At 32.3% G+C, this 19,938-nt stretch overlaps 1 protein-coding gene across 1 annotated transcript in view; it reads right to left on the bottom strand.

Moving 5' to 3' along the window:
- LOC148275557 (A disintegrin and metalloproteinase with thrombospondin motifs 6-like) overlaps positions 1-19,938 on the bottom strand; it is a gene marked incomplete at both ends in the record, with an annotated part of 100,124 nt that overhangs the window by 15,189 nt on the left and 64,997 nt on the right. The window contains 2 exons of the mRNA XM_088235534.1: positions 17,808-17,939; positions 18,743-18,895. Of these exons, the coding sequence (XP_088091660.1) occupies positions 17,808-17,939; positions 18,743-18,895 (285 nt within the window). The remainder of the gene's footprint in view (positions 1-17,807; positions 17,940-18,742; positions 18,896-19,938) is intronic.

Genomic DNA, 19,938 nt, shown 5'->3' with positions numbered 1-19,938 from the left:
TGAAGAACATTTAAGAGAAGGTAATATAGAAGTCTAGGCATCTACAGGGCTTATGACCTGTCAATGGCTGGTTTAAGTGGCCACTTTACACACTGTGTAAAATTCACCATTTTGCCTATATTTGAACATCTATATTCCTTCAATTCTTTCATCTGTTGATGTTTGTGAAGTTAAAGAGCTGAAACTTTTATTTATGCGGGTGAGATTCATCTCACCATCTCATCTTCATCTCATCTTAAATTAAAAATTAACATGCTACACATGCTACAGATTAATTCAAATAGTTTAGAAAACAAGTGGGTTTTAAGTTTTTTTCAAAACATCACTTCACCCTCACAGTCTCGCACCTCTGCTGGGAGAGCATTCCACGCTGTAGGGCCTGCATCCGCGGTCCGCGAGTCCACAATACTACCACGGAATCACAACCCAGTTCATAGTATAGAGTAGATTTTTAGTTTAGTTTTGTTTCAAATTTTGTACAAAATTATGAGATTCTGTATTAATACATAGAACATGTCCATATATTTCTTATTTTGAATACTTCGAAAAAGATAACAATGACTGGGCCATAATAATATTAATAATAATAAATTTTGACAATTTTTATAGCGCCATTTTCGTGAATAATCACTTCAAGGGCGCTGTACATTATACTTAATTCTATCAGCTTACTCTTAATCTATTCACTTACACACTAACTTTATAAATTACCCATACACATACGTATTATGTTTGTATTTTTTTTAAGCAGTAGCACTTTTCAAATCAGGATACGATTTCACAAATAAATGAGTTTTGAATTTTTTTCTAAAAAGCGATTCTGTTGCACAGTTTTGTAGTTCTGAAGGTAAGGCATTCCACGCCAAAAAGGTCCGGCTATTGCAAAAGCTCTATTACCAAATTTGGAACTCTGGTTGCGTAATTGGGGTAGTATCATCTTCCCTACAGCAGAACATGAGGCTGAGCGGAGAGTGAGGCGCCTATCTGCCAACTCATCCGGAATGCAGCGATCCTTAAAGTATTGAGGAGCCATGTTATGCATTGTTTTATACATAAACCAACACAGTTTATACACAACCCTTTCAGGAAAACGTAGCCAGTGCAGACTTTGAAGCAACTGTGTAATATGATCGTACTTTGATACACCAAAGATCAGCCTAGCAGCTGCATTCAGAATCGACTGCAATCGTTCTAATTTAAATTTAGGGAAGCCAGCATATATTTAATTGCAGTAATCGACTCGTGATATCACAAATGCGTTCACTAAGAGACGGGCCGCCTCATTAGGTAGATGTTATCGAATACGTTTAATTTGTCTTAGCTGGTAAAAACATGCGCTGACTGTCTTGCTGATTTGTCTTTCAAGCGAAAGTTCAGCGTCAATATGGACGCCTAAAAGCTTGACATTAGGAATAATAGAAGGTCCAGTGTTTAAAGAGGAATCTGTTAACATATGTTGCCTTCTTGGTGTTGCAACCCAAAGGTTTTCTGTCTTTGATGGATTGTGCAACATGTGCACAGAATGTATGATAATCGTACCCTCAAAAAAACCTTTATTTATTTATGCTTTATTAAGTTAGTTCATAACATCTTAAAAACAAATATATTTTTTTATACCACCAAGGAAGGCAGACGAAACAGAGGCAGTCCAAAATTAAAATGGCCAATTAATGTGGAAAGTGCCATTAGCAACAGGGAAATATCGCACTCTACGAATTCTGATAAAGATATAAAAAATGGATTGAGAATGTGAATTTGTATTTTTAAAGGAAAGATGAGGAATGGAGAAATGTTTATATCCATAAATAATAATTATATTTTTTTTAATACGTCGCTTGAAAAACGCGACATGTTTGGCCTTGATAATTGTGACGTCAAGATTCGCAATAATTTTCTAAACAAATTTGAATGGTCAGGAACAAATAAACATGAATCATGACGTATTAGGAGCGTGGCCAATGGAATGACCGTTTTTGCTGGAAAATATTTTTCAAGCTACTAATAATGAGCAAAATTTTTTTTTTACTGGACAGCATTTCATAGATCTTTATTACTGTTAAAATGTGAAATAAAAGTGATATTTCCCTATTGGCCTGAAAAACTGAAGAAAAGTCTTAGGGTGCAGATTCTGGAGGAGGCCAGGGCCCACAGGGGGCTGTAGCGCCACTGATGATGACTATTTATTTTCTCAAACTGAACGGTTTAGGTCGGTAGGAAAAAATCGCCTTAAGGCAATATGCCCGCCCTTTTGTGTATATAAAATGAATATGTATGTAAAGTGTTAAATAAATTTCCTAACCCAGTATTTTACGGGAGCCTGGACTTGGATATAAACACTGACTGTTCAAATATAGCAAGTTTTAATATCTCTCAGGTAAAACGCGAACAAATAAAAGGAATTTAATTTGGGTGATACGATAATTAAGTTAAAATCTCCTTTATCTAAAACTGTGACAAAAATAATAAACGGATTTGTCTTTAAATTTAACCGTAGCAAAAGAGCGACGTTCGCGAGGATTATGAGTAAAATAAACACAAGTTTCGTCGTAATTATGTTTTATTTCACCTCAAATCTCTCGCTTCTTCTCTCAATTTGTAGAACAAACAGTGACGAGGCGTGTGAAGCCGGGCGGGAAGCTGGTACAGGGGGTACAGAAACAACTCGTCCGTATAGTTGACATAGGCAACGGAGTGAAAGAAATATAATATATATAGAGTTTATGCGTGTCAAGATTATTGTAATATTCCCGCTTGGATTTTTGTTAAAGTTTGCTGAAAGATAGTATATTGGCATCAGATATTAATGTCAACTACCGCATCCACTGATGTAGAACGAATATCCATGTTGTTGCTTTACCAACTGCATTTCATATTTAGCAAAAAATACCACTGAAAAAGGAATATGTATGCGTGTCACCGCTTAATATTTGAATCAGCCACTCAACTGCGCGGCTAGGCTATTCATTAAATGCCGGCATTCAACTGAATGGCAAAACCGTTCGTGGAATGAACGTTTAACAAAAGAGTTGAACGTCGCTTAGTCTCTTTAATTTTGTTACAAAAATTTCACTTGTTTTATTTTTTTATGTGAAGTTAGGTTAGGTTAGGTTGGATGAAGTAACTTGATCGTATCCTGAGTGTACTGATATTTTTTTAATTAAAATAAAGTGGACTTCAGATTTTTATTTAAACTTAAAAAAGTATCTTACGTTGAAAGTGTACTTCGGTATTTTATCCAGGTATAAAATAACTCATTGCGATAATTTCTACATTTTTAAATTCAAAACCAAAATACAGCTATTGTTTTTTTATTTATATTATATGTATGATATTGCATTTTATTATCTTTATTTATTTATTTACCATACTATATATGTACTTAAAATTACACATTTACACAACAATAATTTGACTATCTAACTAGAGTTATTAACCCCGTTTTAAGCCAGTCAAAAATATATATATAAAAAACAGTAATCAATAAATTACATAGTAATAAAACGGAAAAAAGTAAACATAGATAATTTGAAAAAACAGTAAAAATAGTAGTAAAAAACGTATTTAAAAACCCAGTAATATAGATAGTAAAAAGAGAATACATAGTAAAAAACGTTGTAAAAGACATAGTTAAAACATACCTTAAAACCCAATAAAAAAACATACTAAAAATGTATTACAGAACATAATAAAATACATAGTAAAAAGAAAAACCATAAAAAAAACATAGAAAAGATGTGATTAACAAAATAATGTGTATATGTGCGTAGTAAAAATAAAAAAATTCAATGAATAAAAAACTTAAAACTTATCATCACTATTTAAATCTACTTTTCAAATAAATTATATTTAAGTTTTTCCTTCGCCTGTTTATCTAAAAGAGCTCTTTCAACCTCTATCACAACACGGACTATCTCTTCGTTCTAGTGACGACAGAACCCTTTTAATACCCTTAATCGCTCTTATTTTCTTGCCTCCTCTTTCACAGTAGTAGCTGCTCGATTGTGGAATAACGTAAGAGACGCCTCTTCTTTATTTACATTTACGTCAATATTGAAATGTTACTATCTAAATATTTAAATTGTTCTTTTATCCATCTTCTTTCCTTCCCATCCTCTCCTCTCTTCATAGTATAGTGTTAATTTTTTAATGAATTTTTATTTTCTTAATCTGCGTTTTTAATTTTTGTCTAAAATTGTAAGGTTCAACATGTCTATGTACTTGTAATTTTCTCAAACAAAACGGTTTGGGCAGGTAGGAAGAAATCGCCTTAAGGCAATATGCCCGCCTCTACATGTTTGAAAACTGTATATGTATATAAAGTGTTGAAATAAATAAATAAGTAAGGAGGAGGGATATTGAGGACAATATCATCAATTTCAGGGTACCTGGAAGAATGACTAGACAGGTGCCACCGTTTTGTAGCAACAATTCACGGACAGTGAATACTTGTAATGCCGTATTAAACAGACTTCATGAACTCGGCAATAGTTATTCCCACGTGTCTGATATATTTAGTGCAGGGTATTGTTCCCATAGAACAAACCTTTTGAAACTTTTTTGGTGAGTGGTAATTATAATTATTTATTCATGATTTTTTCTTGTATTACTGTAGAATGATATATTATTTAAACTTTCTACTGAGTATGCTGTATAATTTTTAGGTTAACTTTTTAAATATAAATATTGTATAATTTTTAGGTTTAATTTTTTTTTATAAATCTTAGGTATAAGGAAATTTATGTTTAAAAAAAAAAAAATATAATAATAATAAAAAAAAATAGTATTACAAATGTTTGTAAACGACAGATTTGCCGTTTATGTTAATTTTTTTTTTATTTATAATAAAATGCATACCCACTCCACACTTACACTAGTGTAAACGTATAACTGCTGAGCTGGTAGTCCAAACGCCCTCGTGGCCGTATTATCTCGTGTTCTTACATGCAAAATACACAAGAAAAAAATGTTTTTTCGTGCCACGAGAGTTTTTTTAATTTTTTTATTTAATGCACAAAATACACAATTTTACATAGACACAATTATATGTTTTATTATGTCCCGACTTGTTAGAAAATTCCGTGTTAAGTCGGGACTCTTCGATATATAAATCAAAAATATTTATTTTCATATAAAAACAATATACATGTAATTAAAACAATATGCAAAATAATAAAAACAATATACCTACAAAATATACAAAATAATAAAAGAAAAATAAAAATTATAAAAATTTGTAATACATGTCGAAAATGGAATCAAAAGTTATATAATAATTCGTATGACAGTGATGACATACACATATACGATATACGTATATGGATAATAATGAAAACAGCAGCGATGTTATGCATTTATTCCCGAAGCAATCTCATACAGTGGTCTCTACCTCTCGATACAATCCAATTATGGATCTTCATCTTAAATATATACATTGTTTTGGAGAACTTAAAATGTTCATCCAAGACGTTGAACACTCTTGGAGCTATATATGAAAAGTGTCTCCGAGCAAACATCGTACGCGTTCTCGGTATTAAGTAGTTTAGGTTACGCGAAAACCTCGTACGGGCATTCTGTTGGGACCTCCTTCCGTAGTCGCCTGACCAGAAAATTGTCAATACATTTTTGATATAGATTTGACGAATATCAAGAACTTTTAACAATTGAAATAATGGTTCAGATGGGTAGGTCGGAGGGCACCGAAACATAACTCTAAGAATTAGTTCTTGCGTCTTGATTAGGGGGTTCATGACAACTGTCGAGCAACCTCCCCAGCCAATTATGCCATAAACAGCCACCGATTGAAAAAGCGCAAAGTAGACATTTTTAAGAGTGCTAACGTCCTGGATGTTTCTGAGTGAGCTAAAGACATGACACAGTTTTCTTAATCTAGATACCAGGGACTGAACCTGTGTCTCCCATCGCAAATTTCTGTCAATTACAATGCCTAGATATTTTATATTATCAACTGGTTTCAATAATTGGCACAAATTTCCAGAGTTTATATGAAGTTTTAAACTGGCTTCAGGTGGTGACCCATCTTTTATACTAAATGTAAGATATTTTGTTTTATCCACATTCAGCGTTAGCAGATTGTCATCCAGCCAGTTTTTGACACTTCTCATACCACAATTTGCTTTTTGAGTGGTTCAGAATAGCACCCCAGATGTGAGGTAGAACGAGTCTCCTGCAGTCAATAAAGGAACACGGTTCAATACACACGCGTTTATATTTCACCGTACTCAATATGTACATATTTAATCAGTTTATTTGTGTTGTAGAATTGCTCAACTGCAATTTTATTTTGAATATGTGTTAATTTGTTGTATCATAATATTTACATATCGTCGGTACACTGGTAAAAATCTCTAATTGCGTTATTTACCATACTGAAAAAATCACTTCGCATGTTTTATTTAACAACAGTTTTTTCCAGTCCATTAATCGATGGAACACATACGTGAAATGATATTACCTGATATATATTCGAAGATAAGCGACCGATGCCAGCAGTCATCATTTTATATTGAATATGAAACATTATATTCTCGTTGCAAAAAAGAGGGAAAACATTTTGAGAAGGTAATATGGAAATCCAGGCATTTAAAGGGATTATGATTGGCTAGTTTAAGTGGCCACTTTACACATTGTGTAGTATTCATAATTCTGACCATATTTCAAGGTCAATCTATAATCTACCTTTCAATTCTTTCTTCTGTTGTGTTTGTGTTTGTTTGTAAAAGTTTATTAATTGATTAAGAAAGCGTCTCTGAGATGGTTTGGTCACGTAGAAGGAATGGACGACGAAAGAATGGTAAAACAAGTATATATGGCGAAAATGAACGATAACGTGACGAGGACGACCAAGGAAGACGTGGCATGATCAGGTAAACCAAAATCTTAAGTCTGGTCATGTCAAAAGCAGACAGAACCGAAGGGTATGTATGACAAGATGTATGAATGTGGAAGAAGCTAGAAATGTTTGCCAGGATAGACGCGTGTGGCGGTCCATTCCCTCTGCTTACCCCTACGGGGAAATGGCGTGATGGTAGTAGTAGTAGTAGTAGTATTAATTGAAAAATATAATTTTCAGTCCTCGTCTAGTATGTAGGTAAAATATATTGATATCACGACTCTTACCCGCATAAATACAGGTTTTAGCTAAACTTCACAAACATCAACAGATAAAAGAATTATAGGGATATAGATGTTTAAATATAGGCAGAATGGTGAATGTTACACAGAGTGTAAAATGACCACATAAACCAGCCAATGACAGTTCATAAGCCCTGTAGATGCCTAGACTTTTATATTACCTTCTCTCAAATGTTCGTCATCTCTGTTGTAATATGTTGATAATTCTTATTGAATTTAAAGTTAATCATATCGAACCGGATAAATCATATAGAATCGGTGCAACATCGTTTGCTAAGAAAAGTAGCATGGATGATTGGCCTCGAGAGGGGAGACTACCTTACGGAGAAATGGAGTCAAAGTTTAAAATCTCAAGTGTACAAAAACGTAGAAATAACATTGACTCCATATTTATGGTTAATTTGCTGAATGACTTAATTTATGTACCATCGTTACTGGAACAAGTGGCATTCAATGTTTCGATCCGCCGGTTGCGAAATAATAATGTGCTGTTCCTCGATCAACACAGCACAAACTAAGGCTTGCATGCACCTATGTCCCGATTGTGTCGTATCGTAAACTCAGACAAGATCTGGACTTTTTTGGTGTAAGCTTTTATAGATTTAAAAATTCACTAAGATAGACCGGATCTTGTCTTGAGGTAGTAATTTTTATTTTTTTTGTCCTATCGTTAATTTTATTTTATTAGTGCCTGTATTTATTATAAGAAATTGTATTTACCATCGTTAGAATGGAATGCATAAGTTTGTCAAATAAATAATCAATAAATAAAGTGTTAAAAGAAAATTTTTACCATTTCCTTTACCTTCATATTTTTTGTACCTTTCATGTATTTTTGTTGGTAGGTTTCGTTGTAACAAGTAAGTAAAAGAACGATGTAGAGCATTCTTATAACGAATATTTAATTACTTTATCGCATTGTTCATTTAATATTTATCAATTTTTTATCAATTTTGTATCGTGTTATTTTGAAACCGTGTAAAAAGAGGTTCCAGTACAATACTATTAGCGAGCTTGACGTGATTTTTGACGAAAATGCGTGTGAATTAAATATGCTTTATTCTTTATTATCATCTGAAGGTGTGCAGTTATTTATGAAGAAATGAAATATTTATGTTATGCGAGAAATAATTTTAAAAAGAGGGAGGGTAAGTAAGGTAAATATTGGTAGTTAATAATAAAATATTGTTAAGAAAAATGTATTATCATTATAAATATAAATCATAGGTAATATATACATTTAAACATCGATGGTTCTGTTATAAGTTTTGCTGATGACACCGTTCTATTATTCAAAGATAAGACATGGAAGGAAACATATGAAAAATCCGTAAAATATCTGAATACAGTAAAAGCATGGCTAGATTAATTACTTAACTCTTAATAAATCTAAAACTTACTTCATTCCATTTCAAATCAGTTCTAGAACCTATTCACAAAATGCTTATATTAACATCAAACTACATAATAATAATTGTCTTTAAAGTGCTCATTGTAATTGCCCAATACTGGATAGGACAGACAATGTCAAATACTAAGAAGTTATTATTGATATAAATCTAAAGTGGAAACAGCAGATTGAAAATGTTACTAATAAACTTAAGAAATTAACGTATATATTCAAAACCATTCGAAATATAATTAATGTACAGGAACTTTTAAAGATTTATTTTGCATTGTGCCAATCAACTTTGGAGTACGGTATAATCGGTTAGGGTGGTGCGAGTGACACAGTTTTAAATAGTGTATTTGTTGCACAAAAATCCATCATTAAAATAATACTCAGAGTCCCGATACAGACATCTACTGAAGAAATATTCCATAAATCACAACTTATGACACCAAAACAATTATACGCTAAAACAATACTCACTTATAGATTCAAAAACTACTCTTACTCAAATGAAAGACATAACCCCCACAATACATCACATACAAATAATATAATCACTAGATCCTCGACACATAAACAACTTAAACAAATACAAACTAATACTACTTTCGGAAAAAGGGATTTTGAGTATTATTCTATTAAAATCTATAACCTACTTCCACTATCTTTTAAAGCAATTAGTAATGAGAAAATGTTTAAAAAGGCTATAAAAATATGGATAGTGGAGCTAGGAAGAAGTAAAATGGATTGTCTCATTCGCCCATACCAATGCTGAATCAACTGCTCCACAACTGTATAGCTTACGTTAGGTTTTTGTTGTTTTCATTGTGTGTTTTATAATATAAATAATATAGATGTACATAAATACCTTGTTTTTAAAATTGTCTGAATATTTGTTAATTATGTTTGTATTTTAAGTTGGTCTTCTTTGTTTATTCTCAAATGTAATTTAAAAAAACTAAATTGTTAAGTGTCCTCAGCACGGGAAACCCCAGTGAGGTCACATTATTTTTATTATTAATTATAGTTTGTAAGCGAAAAATATGAATAAATAAACAAATAAAATAAATATAAAAATACCGAATGCACACTCCGAGTCATCCATGCACACATATATGAACGCATACATATTCACACATGCATATACACATTTACATATACATTACATGAAGTATATATTCATATTATAAACCACTCAAGATTCACATTCAGCAACTATCCTAAAAAATCAACTCCACGAAAAAAAATGTATAAATTGCAATGAGCAGATAAAAATCTGAATATTAAAAATGAGTCCGTTGTAACGTTAACAGGTACGTCTAATAAATGAATTCGAGGTATGATTAAATTTGTTATACGCACACTTTTAATTTTTTAAATTTTTTGTTTTTTTTTTTATTGTATATATTTGAACCCCTGTATTTAGTAGCCTTACGTATCATGTACAAGGCAAAGGTACTCGGAAAAAATCTTTTTTGTTTGTCTTGGAAATGGGATGTTCGATCACTGATTTCGTTAATTACTTTGTTTTGTATTTTAATTTTGTTTTTATTTTCATATTTATAAGTCCAATCACCATTGTTGCAAAGTTCAAGAATAATGGGGCATAATAACTTTTTTTAACGACAGTGTGAATATATGTTAAGAATATTCCATCTTTCTTGCATTCTGGTTCAAGATTATGGCGTTGTAAACTGAAAAATAGGCGCTGAAAAAACAGATGTTTGATACTCTGTGGAGAAAATCATCGCATGGACAATACTAATCATTCCTTAATTTAAACCTATATAGGTAATTTCTCATAGCTCTGTGTTCGGTCAAAATTTGGGTCGTTTCGAAAGTACTTTGGTGATGACGATGGAAGTTTGCTGCATCAGCCAGCTTTGGGAAAAACCTTTATTGATATACGTTGTTCTTTGACTACTAAAATCAATAGGTACATGTTTAATAAGTCTGGATGGTTATTTTCTGACTGTCTGGCTCAAGCTAAAAATAGTTGCCCATGTATGCCATAAAATAAGAAAATAAAATAAAGAATATATTTGTGTAAGATGTGAAACATTTAACAAAAAATTTAATAGTCTTGATATATTTAACACTCCATACAATATGTACAGAAGATAATTAATAGGCTTGATTCATGCTCTTCATTCATAATTCGTTTAATCATTAAATCAAATGCAATTTTCCACTCTCACTTTCCTTTAATCATCCTTTACCACTCCTTATCAATTTCCTTCTTTTCCTTTCCACTATCTCCTTGTTTTGTCCATATTTATCTTATTTTAATATGTAGTATATTTATTATTTATATAGTTTAAACTTCAAGCCGTCGTCGCTTTATTACAGTATTATTTAGTGAATACATATAATTGGATGGCAGGCCCTACTGTGTATACATTTTTTTTTTTAATATTCATTTAACCTGTACATCTGTTTGTATTCGAAATAAATAAAATAAAATAAAAATAAATAAAAGATTATTGGCAACTTAATCAAGCAGTTTGCTTTCATTTTAATTTTAACAATTTTAAACCAAGGAAAAATGCTAATTTCATAATATTATCCCTCTTTTAAAATTGAATTAAATTAACTACGGAATGAAATAAATTTGCAATTATTATCTGAGTAAATAACGGGGCTTTGTATCGTATCTTTCAATTTAAATACTTAACAAAAGCCGCCATTTTCTGCCAGTAAATTCACCAAAATTTTATCTGCATTTTGAGTAAAATAAACCATTTCGAAATTTGTGCTTATTTTTAAATGAATTTTCCAAACCTTTTTTTAAAACCAAAAATAGAATAAATCTTTACCTGCCTAAATATAAAATAAAGTTGTTTATAACCTTTTGCTGACATTTCTGTGTCTATCAGTTTCAGTTACGCGTCTCTACGTCAGAACACAAATTAGACTATCATGCAAACCCCACTACACATCGTGACCATAGTAGTTACACAAAAATATAAAACCAACATTCTGATAGTACACATATTATTAAAAGCTAACGCCAACGTGCTGAAATTATGAAAAACTGATCAATATTGTGGAAAGAGCAGTTGAAAACTTCATGGTGACCATAACAAAGAATCATCGTATTATCGGTTATATTAAAAGATTATACTGTTTGTACGTAACTCCTGAATCTTTATTTAAATAAGATTAAAATTAATTACATGATCAGCGAATTTGGCGATGTTGTTATTGTGAAGACATATTCTGTGTTTTTGAACCCAAGTAACAAAATTTAGCTTTGTTTTTCCAACGGACACCGAAGGACAAGAATTGCATCGTAATTGGTGAACTCCTGAGTTATGTTAAAAGCTATTTTTATCTTTATTATGTCGTAACAATTGACCAATACCATAAGATCATTGGAGTACAATATTTAATTTGAATGACATTTGAATTAAAAATGAATTTTCTTGGAAAAGATACATCGATGACATTTTATGCATATAGACTGGACCTCGATTAAGAGGTACATTTTGGTAGTGATAAAAAACTTGTTATATACAAATATTTTTTAACGCTTATTTTAATTTTATTTGTTTCTTTCTACAATTATTTTGAGGTGTATTGATAATGCTAACGATTGGTTTAAGAATTACGTAAATTAATGGCCCTTTACTTGATTCATTCCTTCTGAAAAAAATAAACATCCTTGTTTTAAATATCTCTTAGTTCCTTCAGTGTTGAGACGATACTTGTCCATAGTGATTAATATAAATAAATACAAATTATATTTTGTTTTATATTAATTATAAGATAAGATTTATTAGTTTGGTATACCTTGATAAAGAAGCTTAAGTAGCTTTGAAACCGGTGGGTAAAAATAAACTGGTTAAAAACAAAGTCATTTATTATTTGTTTAACGAGAATAAATGCTTTAATAAATCATTATTTGCATTCATTTGTCAAAGTTGAAAAAAGTGTTTGCATCTAAAAAATAATGTTCGTTACATACGTATTCCAGAAGCTCTGAGAAACTTTTAAAATAGCGAAAATTTTATTCCTTACATGGTAACACTTTGGGCTCTGACACTTGACTACGAGGTGCGATGCAATAGTTGGAGGAATAACTTGATTAAGATTTCCAAGTATTTCAAGAAAAAATACAGTTTTGTGTGTGAAAACGAATAAGAATGACTATTCTTGTACAAGGTTTATATTTACTTCTTAAAGATAGTTTTTAATTTTTTTTCTTCTATTTAGAACATTAATTTAAGTTAATTTTAACACCAAAGAAAAACTTCATATAATTGTTTATTATATTGAATCGGGTTGTGCTCCCTTGGCTAGTGTCTCGGACTCACGGATTGAAGGTCCGTGGTTCGAATTTCACTCTACCCCAACTTGGTTTCCATTTTATAATAGTGAGTTGTTTACAACTCGTTGAAAATAGCTCTCAAAATTAAATATTTGCGTAAATTATAAGAACGCAATAACTTCTTTTTACAAAATAAATAAATATACATATTATGTTTGTAATATGTATAAAAAGATTGTGTAGGATGCCTCGCTTGAGGCCTGTTTTGGGAAATTCTCTCCAAATTTGCTCCAATGATGAGAAAATATGAAAAAATTGAGGTAACACGACGTTACATCACCGCGTGCTAAGGAATTTGTAGCAAACCCCTTTAAAAGTTAAAGGCCAAGGTTTGATTCTTGACATTTTTGTAAATATGTATGTGGTTTAAATGTTGTTTTGAACGGAAATAAAAAAAGCATAAAACTAACCACATTACTTTTATGTAACAGATTACAGAAATTCGATTAATTTGGTGTACCAATGCAGTACCTCACGTACTATTTAAGGTAACTTGGTAGTAACTGATTTAATATAAACAGGTTTTAATTACGGTTTACAACTTTTTCACTAATTTAAAAGCAAAAATCGTTTAATCCGGTACATTTTACCACATCGCACCGCAAATATTTATGAGCGCGGCCGCGAGGTGTCGCTGCTCTAGAGTAGAGTATGAATACTTTATACTGCTCGTATGGAAGATGGAATAAAATTTGCGTTCTATCCCCGCCTGGGTTAGCAGGGGGGTCTTGGTAGTAGCTGGGGAGGTTGGGAGTAAAACCTTCCGTTAAATTTGTAGAGAAAGTGCCCGGTATGATTTATTTCTCGGCAGAAATTATATTAACCTACATACATCTGTTTCTGCGACAAACAAAAAGGGGTAGAAATTTCTTGCCAAAATCACTTATTTATTTGGGGAAAAAAACAACAGTTTTTACACATATTACATAAAGAAAATAAGAATATATAGTAAATAAAAATGGTAAAAACAGTCAATATAAATTTTCCACCTTGATGTAAGCTATGGTAAGGATGTACGTACATTATAGATATTAAAATAAAAGTAATTTACAAATTGAGAAATGTTAGGAATTTAGAAATTGCTAATAAAAATAAAATAAAAATGCACGTTTGGATATATTATTATAATGTAAATAAAAATAGTAAAATAAAATAAATTGAAAGAAAAAGAAAAATGGGTTATTTAAAAATATTGTTGAAGATACAAAACATATGACTAAATAGGCGTACTATCTCTGAGGAATTTTCTATATTTCGAGTGACCGGAGAGAACGGCTTTATAATAATGACATGTTCTAAAGAAATGTTTTTAACAAATTAATTAATGAAAATAATATTGATTGTTTGCTTGGACTTTTTAATAACATAAACGACACAGGTATTATCCCCCAAGATTGATAAAAATCAATATTTATTACATTACCTAAAAAACAACACCCAAAAGAATGTAATGATTTTTGCCTTATAAGTTTTATGAGCCATATATTGAAATTGTTTCTTGAAATAATAAAAGTCAGAAAAAGACTTAGGTGCGAGCGAGATTAAGATGATACTCAGTTTGGGTTCTGAAATTGCTTTGGTACCCAGAAAGCGCTGACCACAATAAATATATTGCTGCAAAACTGTTTTGACCAAAGAAAAACATTTGACAGAGTGAAACACTCAGATTTGATTCAAATGCTTCTAAGCTGCGGTATAGACGAAAAGGATGTTAAAATAATAAAAAAAACGTATTTGGACTAGAGCGTTATTATTAAACTAGAAAATGGAAATACTTCGCAAGGTATTACCATTCAGCGAGACGTCCGACAGGGTTGTGTTCTCTCGCTTACTTCGTTTAACCTGTACTCTTGACTAAGTCTTCAAAGAAGCGCTGATTGGTAAAAATCTCGGTGTGAAGGTAAACGGTGTAGCCATCAATAATATAAGATATGCAGATGACACCGTTCTAAGTGCAGACAATGTACAAGACCTTCAAGAACTGCTTGATAAGATTAACTCCGTCGGTGAACGTATTGGTTTGAAAATTAACGGAAACAAAACTAAACGTATGATTTTCAGCCGAGAGAGGCATTTAACTGTAAATCTCAAACTTAAAGGTAACAATATTAAAAGAGTAAAACAATTCAGGTACTTCGGCAATATCATCACTGAAAATCTAGACTCCGACATTGAGATAAAATGCAGAATAGAAGCAGCCCGAACAGGATTTAACTAAATGAAAAATCTTCTTTGTGGATAATATAAACCTTAAGCTGAGACAACGAATGGTCAAATGTTATTTATTTATTCAACACAATTTATACAGTTTATATATATATGAGGGCGGGCATATTGGCTTAAGGCAATTTCTTCCTACCTATCCAAACAATTCAGTTTGAGAAAATTACAAGTACATGGGCAAATTGAAACATATTGAATGTTATATATGGTCTGTCTTACTGTACAGTGTAGAGGCGTGGACTCTGAAAATTAATATTATAAATTGCCATAAAGCATTTGAAATGTGGATCCACCGTAGAATGTTAAGAATATCTTGGACCGATATGATAACCAACAATGAAGTATTTTGTAGAGCCAATACTAATAGAGAACTATTCACTACTGTTAAGCTCCGTAAGATTTCATATTTTGACCATGTGTTGAGAGGTGATAAATATGCCACACTTCAGCTTGTCACGAAAGTGAAGATCGAGGGACGTAGAGGGGTCGGAAGAAAACAGCTTTCCTGGCTTTGAAACATCCGTGCATGGACCAGGATTAGAACTGTGGAGGAGCTGTTTCGCATTGCTCAGGATAGGGAAGATTTCTCCCAAGTGGTCGTCAACGTCGGGGGGACCCGGCATGACACGTGAAGAAGAAGAAAGAAATATATTTTTTTCTTGATTTAGTCTTAGGTCTCTTCAATCCGTGCCTCATGTCTGAGGATGGTGATTACGCCTGACTCCAGGCATGGCTCGTCTGTGGACAGTCTCCCTCCATCTGGAACGGTCTTGTGCTCTTCTATAGGCATTCGTCAGTGATGATTCTGATAACTCAGTGATTGTACCGCTCCATCTTGTTGGTTGACGTCCACGCGACCTTGTCCCTTAGACACTTCCCAGGAGAAAAGTTTTATCCAAATTATCAGAATCTCCCCTGGAAATATGCCCAAAGAACTTCAGGATTCTTTTCTTAGGTCTTAGGTAAGTGTTTTAAAACTCTTGTAAGTAAAGGTCAGTTTATAACGTTGTTACCAAGTTTTCATAGGAATAATTGATCTGCAATAACTCTTCTTTACTCCTGAGTGTTTTTTTTTCTGTATCTTTTCTTGGTTGTTGATATATATTTAATATTGGGTTTTCTACATAATTCTATTTTTTAACTGACTTGTAACATATATGTTATAAAGCAGTGTTAATGTTTTAATGTTAATGAAGTCGTTTGACATTCGCATTTAAAAACTCATTGCTCAGGCTCATTAATAATTTCATTCATGTGAATATCGAAAACAAGCATGGAATCTAAAACAATTCCTAAGTCTGTAATGACGATCTTCATTGGAACCATTTTATTCATTAGAGCATGCTAGAAATTTAAAGGATTATATTTCCACGAGAAAGATATGTGTACATGTGCATATATTCATGTAAACGGTAAGATGGTTCATACGGCAACAATCTGAGAGGCGGTTGAAATCAGATTGTAGGAGGTTGCAGTCCTCAATTGAATGTTAATTTATGTAGATATTATGAGTTCAGATCAGTTCATGATTGCGCTCGACGAAAGTCGGTGCAAATTTTGAAAGTGCCTGCGAAAATTTTATAATAACGGAGTTTGATTTTATTGCCTGTACTTATTTTAAAAAAAACAATTTAAAAGTCGAATTTCTTCCAACCAACCAATAAGAAATTATCGCAGTAGATTTAAAATAATTAATGTTATTTTCAATATCGAAATAGATATTGTGAAGAAAGTTTTTAATACAAAAATTTTAAAAAAAATATCGTGACGTGTTTGGCCTATGTTGTTGTCAACAAGATTTGTGATAATGTTCGAAACAAAATTCAATGGTCAGGAACAAATAAACATGAATCGTGACGTATTAGGAGCGTGACTAATGGAATGACCGTTTTTGCGGGAATTCAAAATTACAAATTTAAAAATATTTTTTGTGCTACTAATAATTAGCAAAAAAAAATTTATACTGGACAGTATTTAAAAGACCTTTATTCCTTTAAAAATTCAAAAAAAAAAATGTTGTGATATTTCCCTATCAATCAATATCCTGTTCTGACTCTGATCAGCCTCCCCATAATAATGGACAGAGGATTGAAAAAGTTGACAGCTTTGAATTCTTGGGAATTCACGTAACTGAAGATGGAAGCATGGACAAAGAGCTCGCAACCAGCCTAAGAATTGTTGAAACAACTCTAAACATGATGCATGTTGTCTCTAAGTCTAGTCTATACTCAGTCAAAACAAAATGCCGACTATTCAACTCTTGTATAATGCCAATACTCGTATATGGGTGGAAATCTTAGCACCCTACCAAAGCTCAAAACACCAAACTTAACCAAGGTGAATCGATTTTATAACTAACATGGTAGTCCAAGAATAAACGCAGCAGCTTCCTATAACGAGCGTCTTGAAAATGCGGTGTTGGACCTAGCTTGAACATGTGCTGCGAATGCCTCAGAAGAACCTGAACCCAAGTTGCCTCTTTTTTTAAGCTGTGGGCTCACGTAAGTTTCTACCCAGTTAAAAAAAAAAGTCGCCGTAGAAACAAAATGTATGGGAGATGATTCCATAGTCAAGTCTCATGAACAGTTTAAACATAGTATTATAAATTTGTAAAGGAAAAATTGTGGATAGGAATAAATGCTTGAGGGTGTTTTGACTTCTGGCAAGCCTCGTATATTGAAAATATGGCACAGAAAGTTTTTGTCATACCTGGCATTTTCCGTTGATACACATATCCAAGCTCCCTGGCCTACATCTGGTGCCATCTTGAACCTTAGAAGCCAGTTGTGCAACAACAATAGTTTCGTCTTCATTTTCTTCTGAGAGAAGTTGTGGACCTTCCTGCAGAAAAGATATAACAATTAGTTACAATGCAAAATGAAGTTGAATATTGCAACAAGTGTGAGGTCTAAAGCTCACAATCTAAATAAAAATTATGATGTAAAGGTAAATGGGACTGCCTGGCCACTAAACAACGCAGATGAATAAGCATCAGGCTACCATAGATCAACGCGGACAATGCGATAATTTTCCATCTTCTAAGTCAACATATCTCTCCTGATTACCGTTGGTTGCAGATATGTCTGCAGCTGTGTTTGCAGAGCTAATCGGGTAGTGGTCCCATGGCTAGTGTTGCGGACTCACGGATCGGAGATATGAGGTTTGAACCCCACTCTGTTCGAACTTGCTTCCCATTTTCTAATGATGATTTATTTACAACTCGTTGAAAATGACACCAAAAATCAAAATATTTGGGTAAATAATAAGAACGAAAATGTTTCCTTTTCAAAAAAACAAAAAACTATCGATATTCAATTTGATTCCTTAAAAAAAATATTTTACGAGGTGATTTTTAAAACTGCTCATGTCCACTTTTGTTAAAATTTAGTAAATGTGACTTTTAGGTTCTGAAGTTTCTATATTAAAGCAGAACAATAAAAAACTTGACCAAATTTGAAATTTAGAAATTTAAAAAAATAAAAGTTTTATGCAAATAAAAGTGATATTGATGCATTGAAAGCAAACAAGCTTACAAATTCATAAAAAAGTGTATCATTTTCTCTCTACGTACTTAAAACTATTATTTTTAAATCTTCCGCAGAGGTCCATTTATTTTCCGCACAAGTTTTTGAATTAATAAATACCTGAGAGTGAGTTTCAGGTTTTCCTCTGCAAGTAAGGGCGCAAGGCTCCGTCTCTTCATAGTGAGGAGCCCAAGTCAGAAGAGCCCCTTCGTAGGGAACTTGATCATAGGCAGAGCACTGGCGGGCTCTGAAATCCTGGCTTTCTTGACATGGCTGAAACAAGAGAAAAAAGCATTGCTGAAAAATCAATTTATCTTGTTTATAGAGAAACTACGCACATGCTTAAGGAGAAGCTATGAACATGGCTTTGTTAAATTGAAAAGAGATAAGAACATCTTTAAACTGAAGATGTGAAATACGAGTTAGAAAAAAATATTTTTTCGACCAAACAAAGATACAAAACAATACGAGTTTGAAAACAAAATAAACGCGGTTGAAATGCGATGTCTTTACTTGGAAATCGATGAATGGCAGGGTTTAAATTTTAAATGGTGAAACCAGACAAGAGTGCAAATTTAAGACAGGTTTCATTAATAATTATAAGGGTGATGTGTGATCGAGAGGCTGATAAGATTGAGTGGTTTGTGGCTGGATGAGCGTCAGTGAATGAAAGTCCACACATCCTTAGCCCTTCTTTCCTTTCCTTTGATTTTACAAAATCTTATCAATTCCCAAATGTTTATTCATCCTCCTCATTGCTATGACCGTGGGTAGCTGCAATTGTTATAGCCACCATGTCCATTGAAACAAATAATACCAAGCTTGTTTTTTCTTCTGCTCCGGGCTTTTCGAATGAACTAAAAAGGTAGAGTCAAAATATTTTTTCTTATCAATGTAATTATGAACATAAAACTAGAAATAACAATTAACTAAAACTGCCATTTCGTAAGGCGATAAAGATGCAAAACTCGTTGATACACTGAGCTGTATATTTATATTATAAAGAAATACAATTGGAAATAACAGAACAAAAAATAATAATTTCATTTAAGTGTGCCTTCCAAAATTATGTGTTTTTATTAAAGTTAGTGATTTTGCTAACAAATATTATTGTATTCGAAGGTTTTTTTTACCCGAGTGCATCAGTTTTTTTTTCTCTGAATTACTTTTGGAGCTTTGTTTTGTAATATGATTAATTTGTTTGAAATTTGTCGTGGTTTGATAGGATAATGTTCTGCCGCGGTGGTCAGTGTGTGGTTCAGTGATTGAGTTGTATGCGATTTTGCATGAACCCTTATTAACAAATCTTTTTCGTT

This window comes from Micrasema longulum, unplaced genomic scaffold (assembly GCF_059751315.1).
Source record: "Micrasema longulum isolate JH-2025_06_02 unplaced genomic scaffold, ASM5975131v1 h1tg001389l, whole genome shotgun sequence".
NCBI classification, from domain to species: domain Eukaryota; kingdom Metazoa; phylum Arthropoda; class Insecta; order Trichoptera; family Brachycentridae; genus Micrasema; species Micrasema longulum.
Note: the sequence above shows the minus strand (reverse complement) of the source record. Positions and strands in the feature narration are given on the sequence as shown.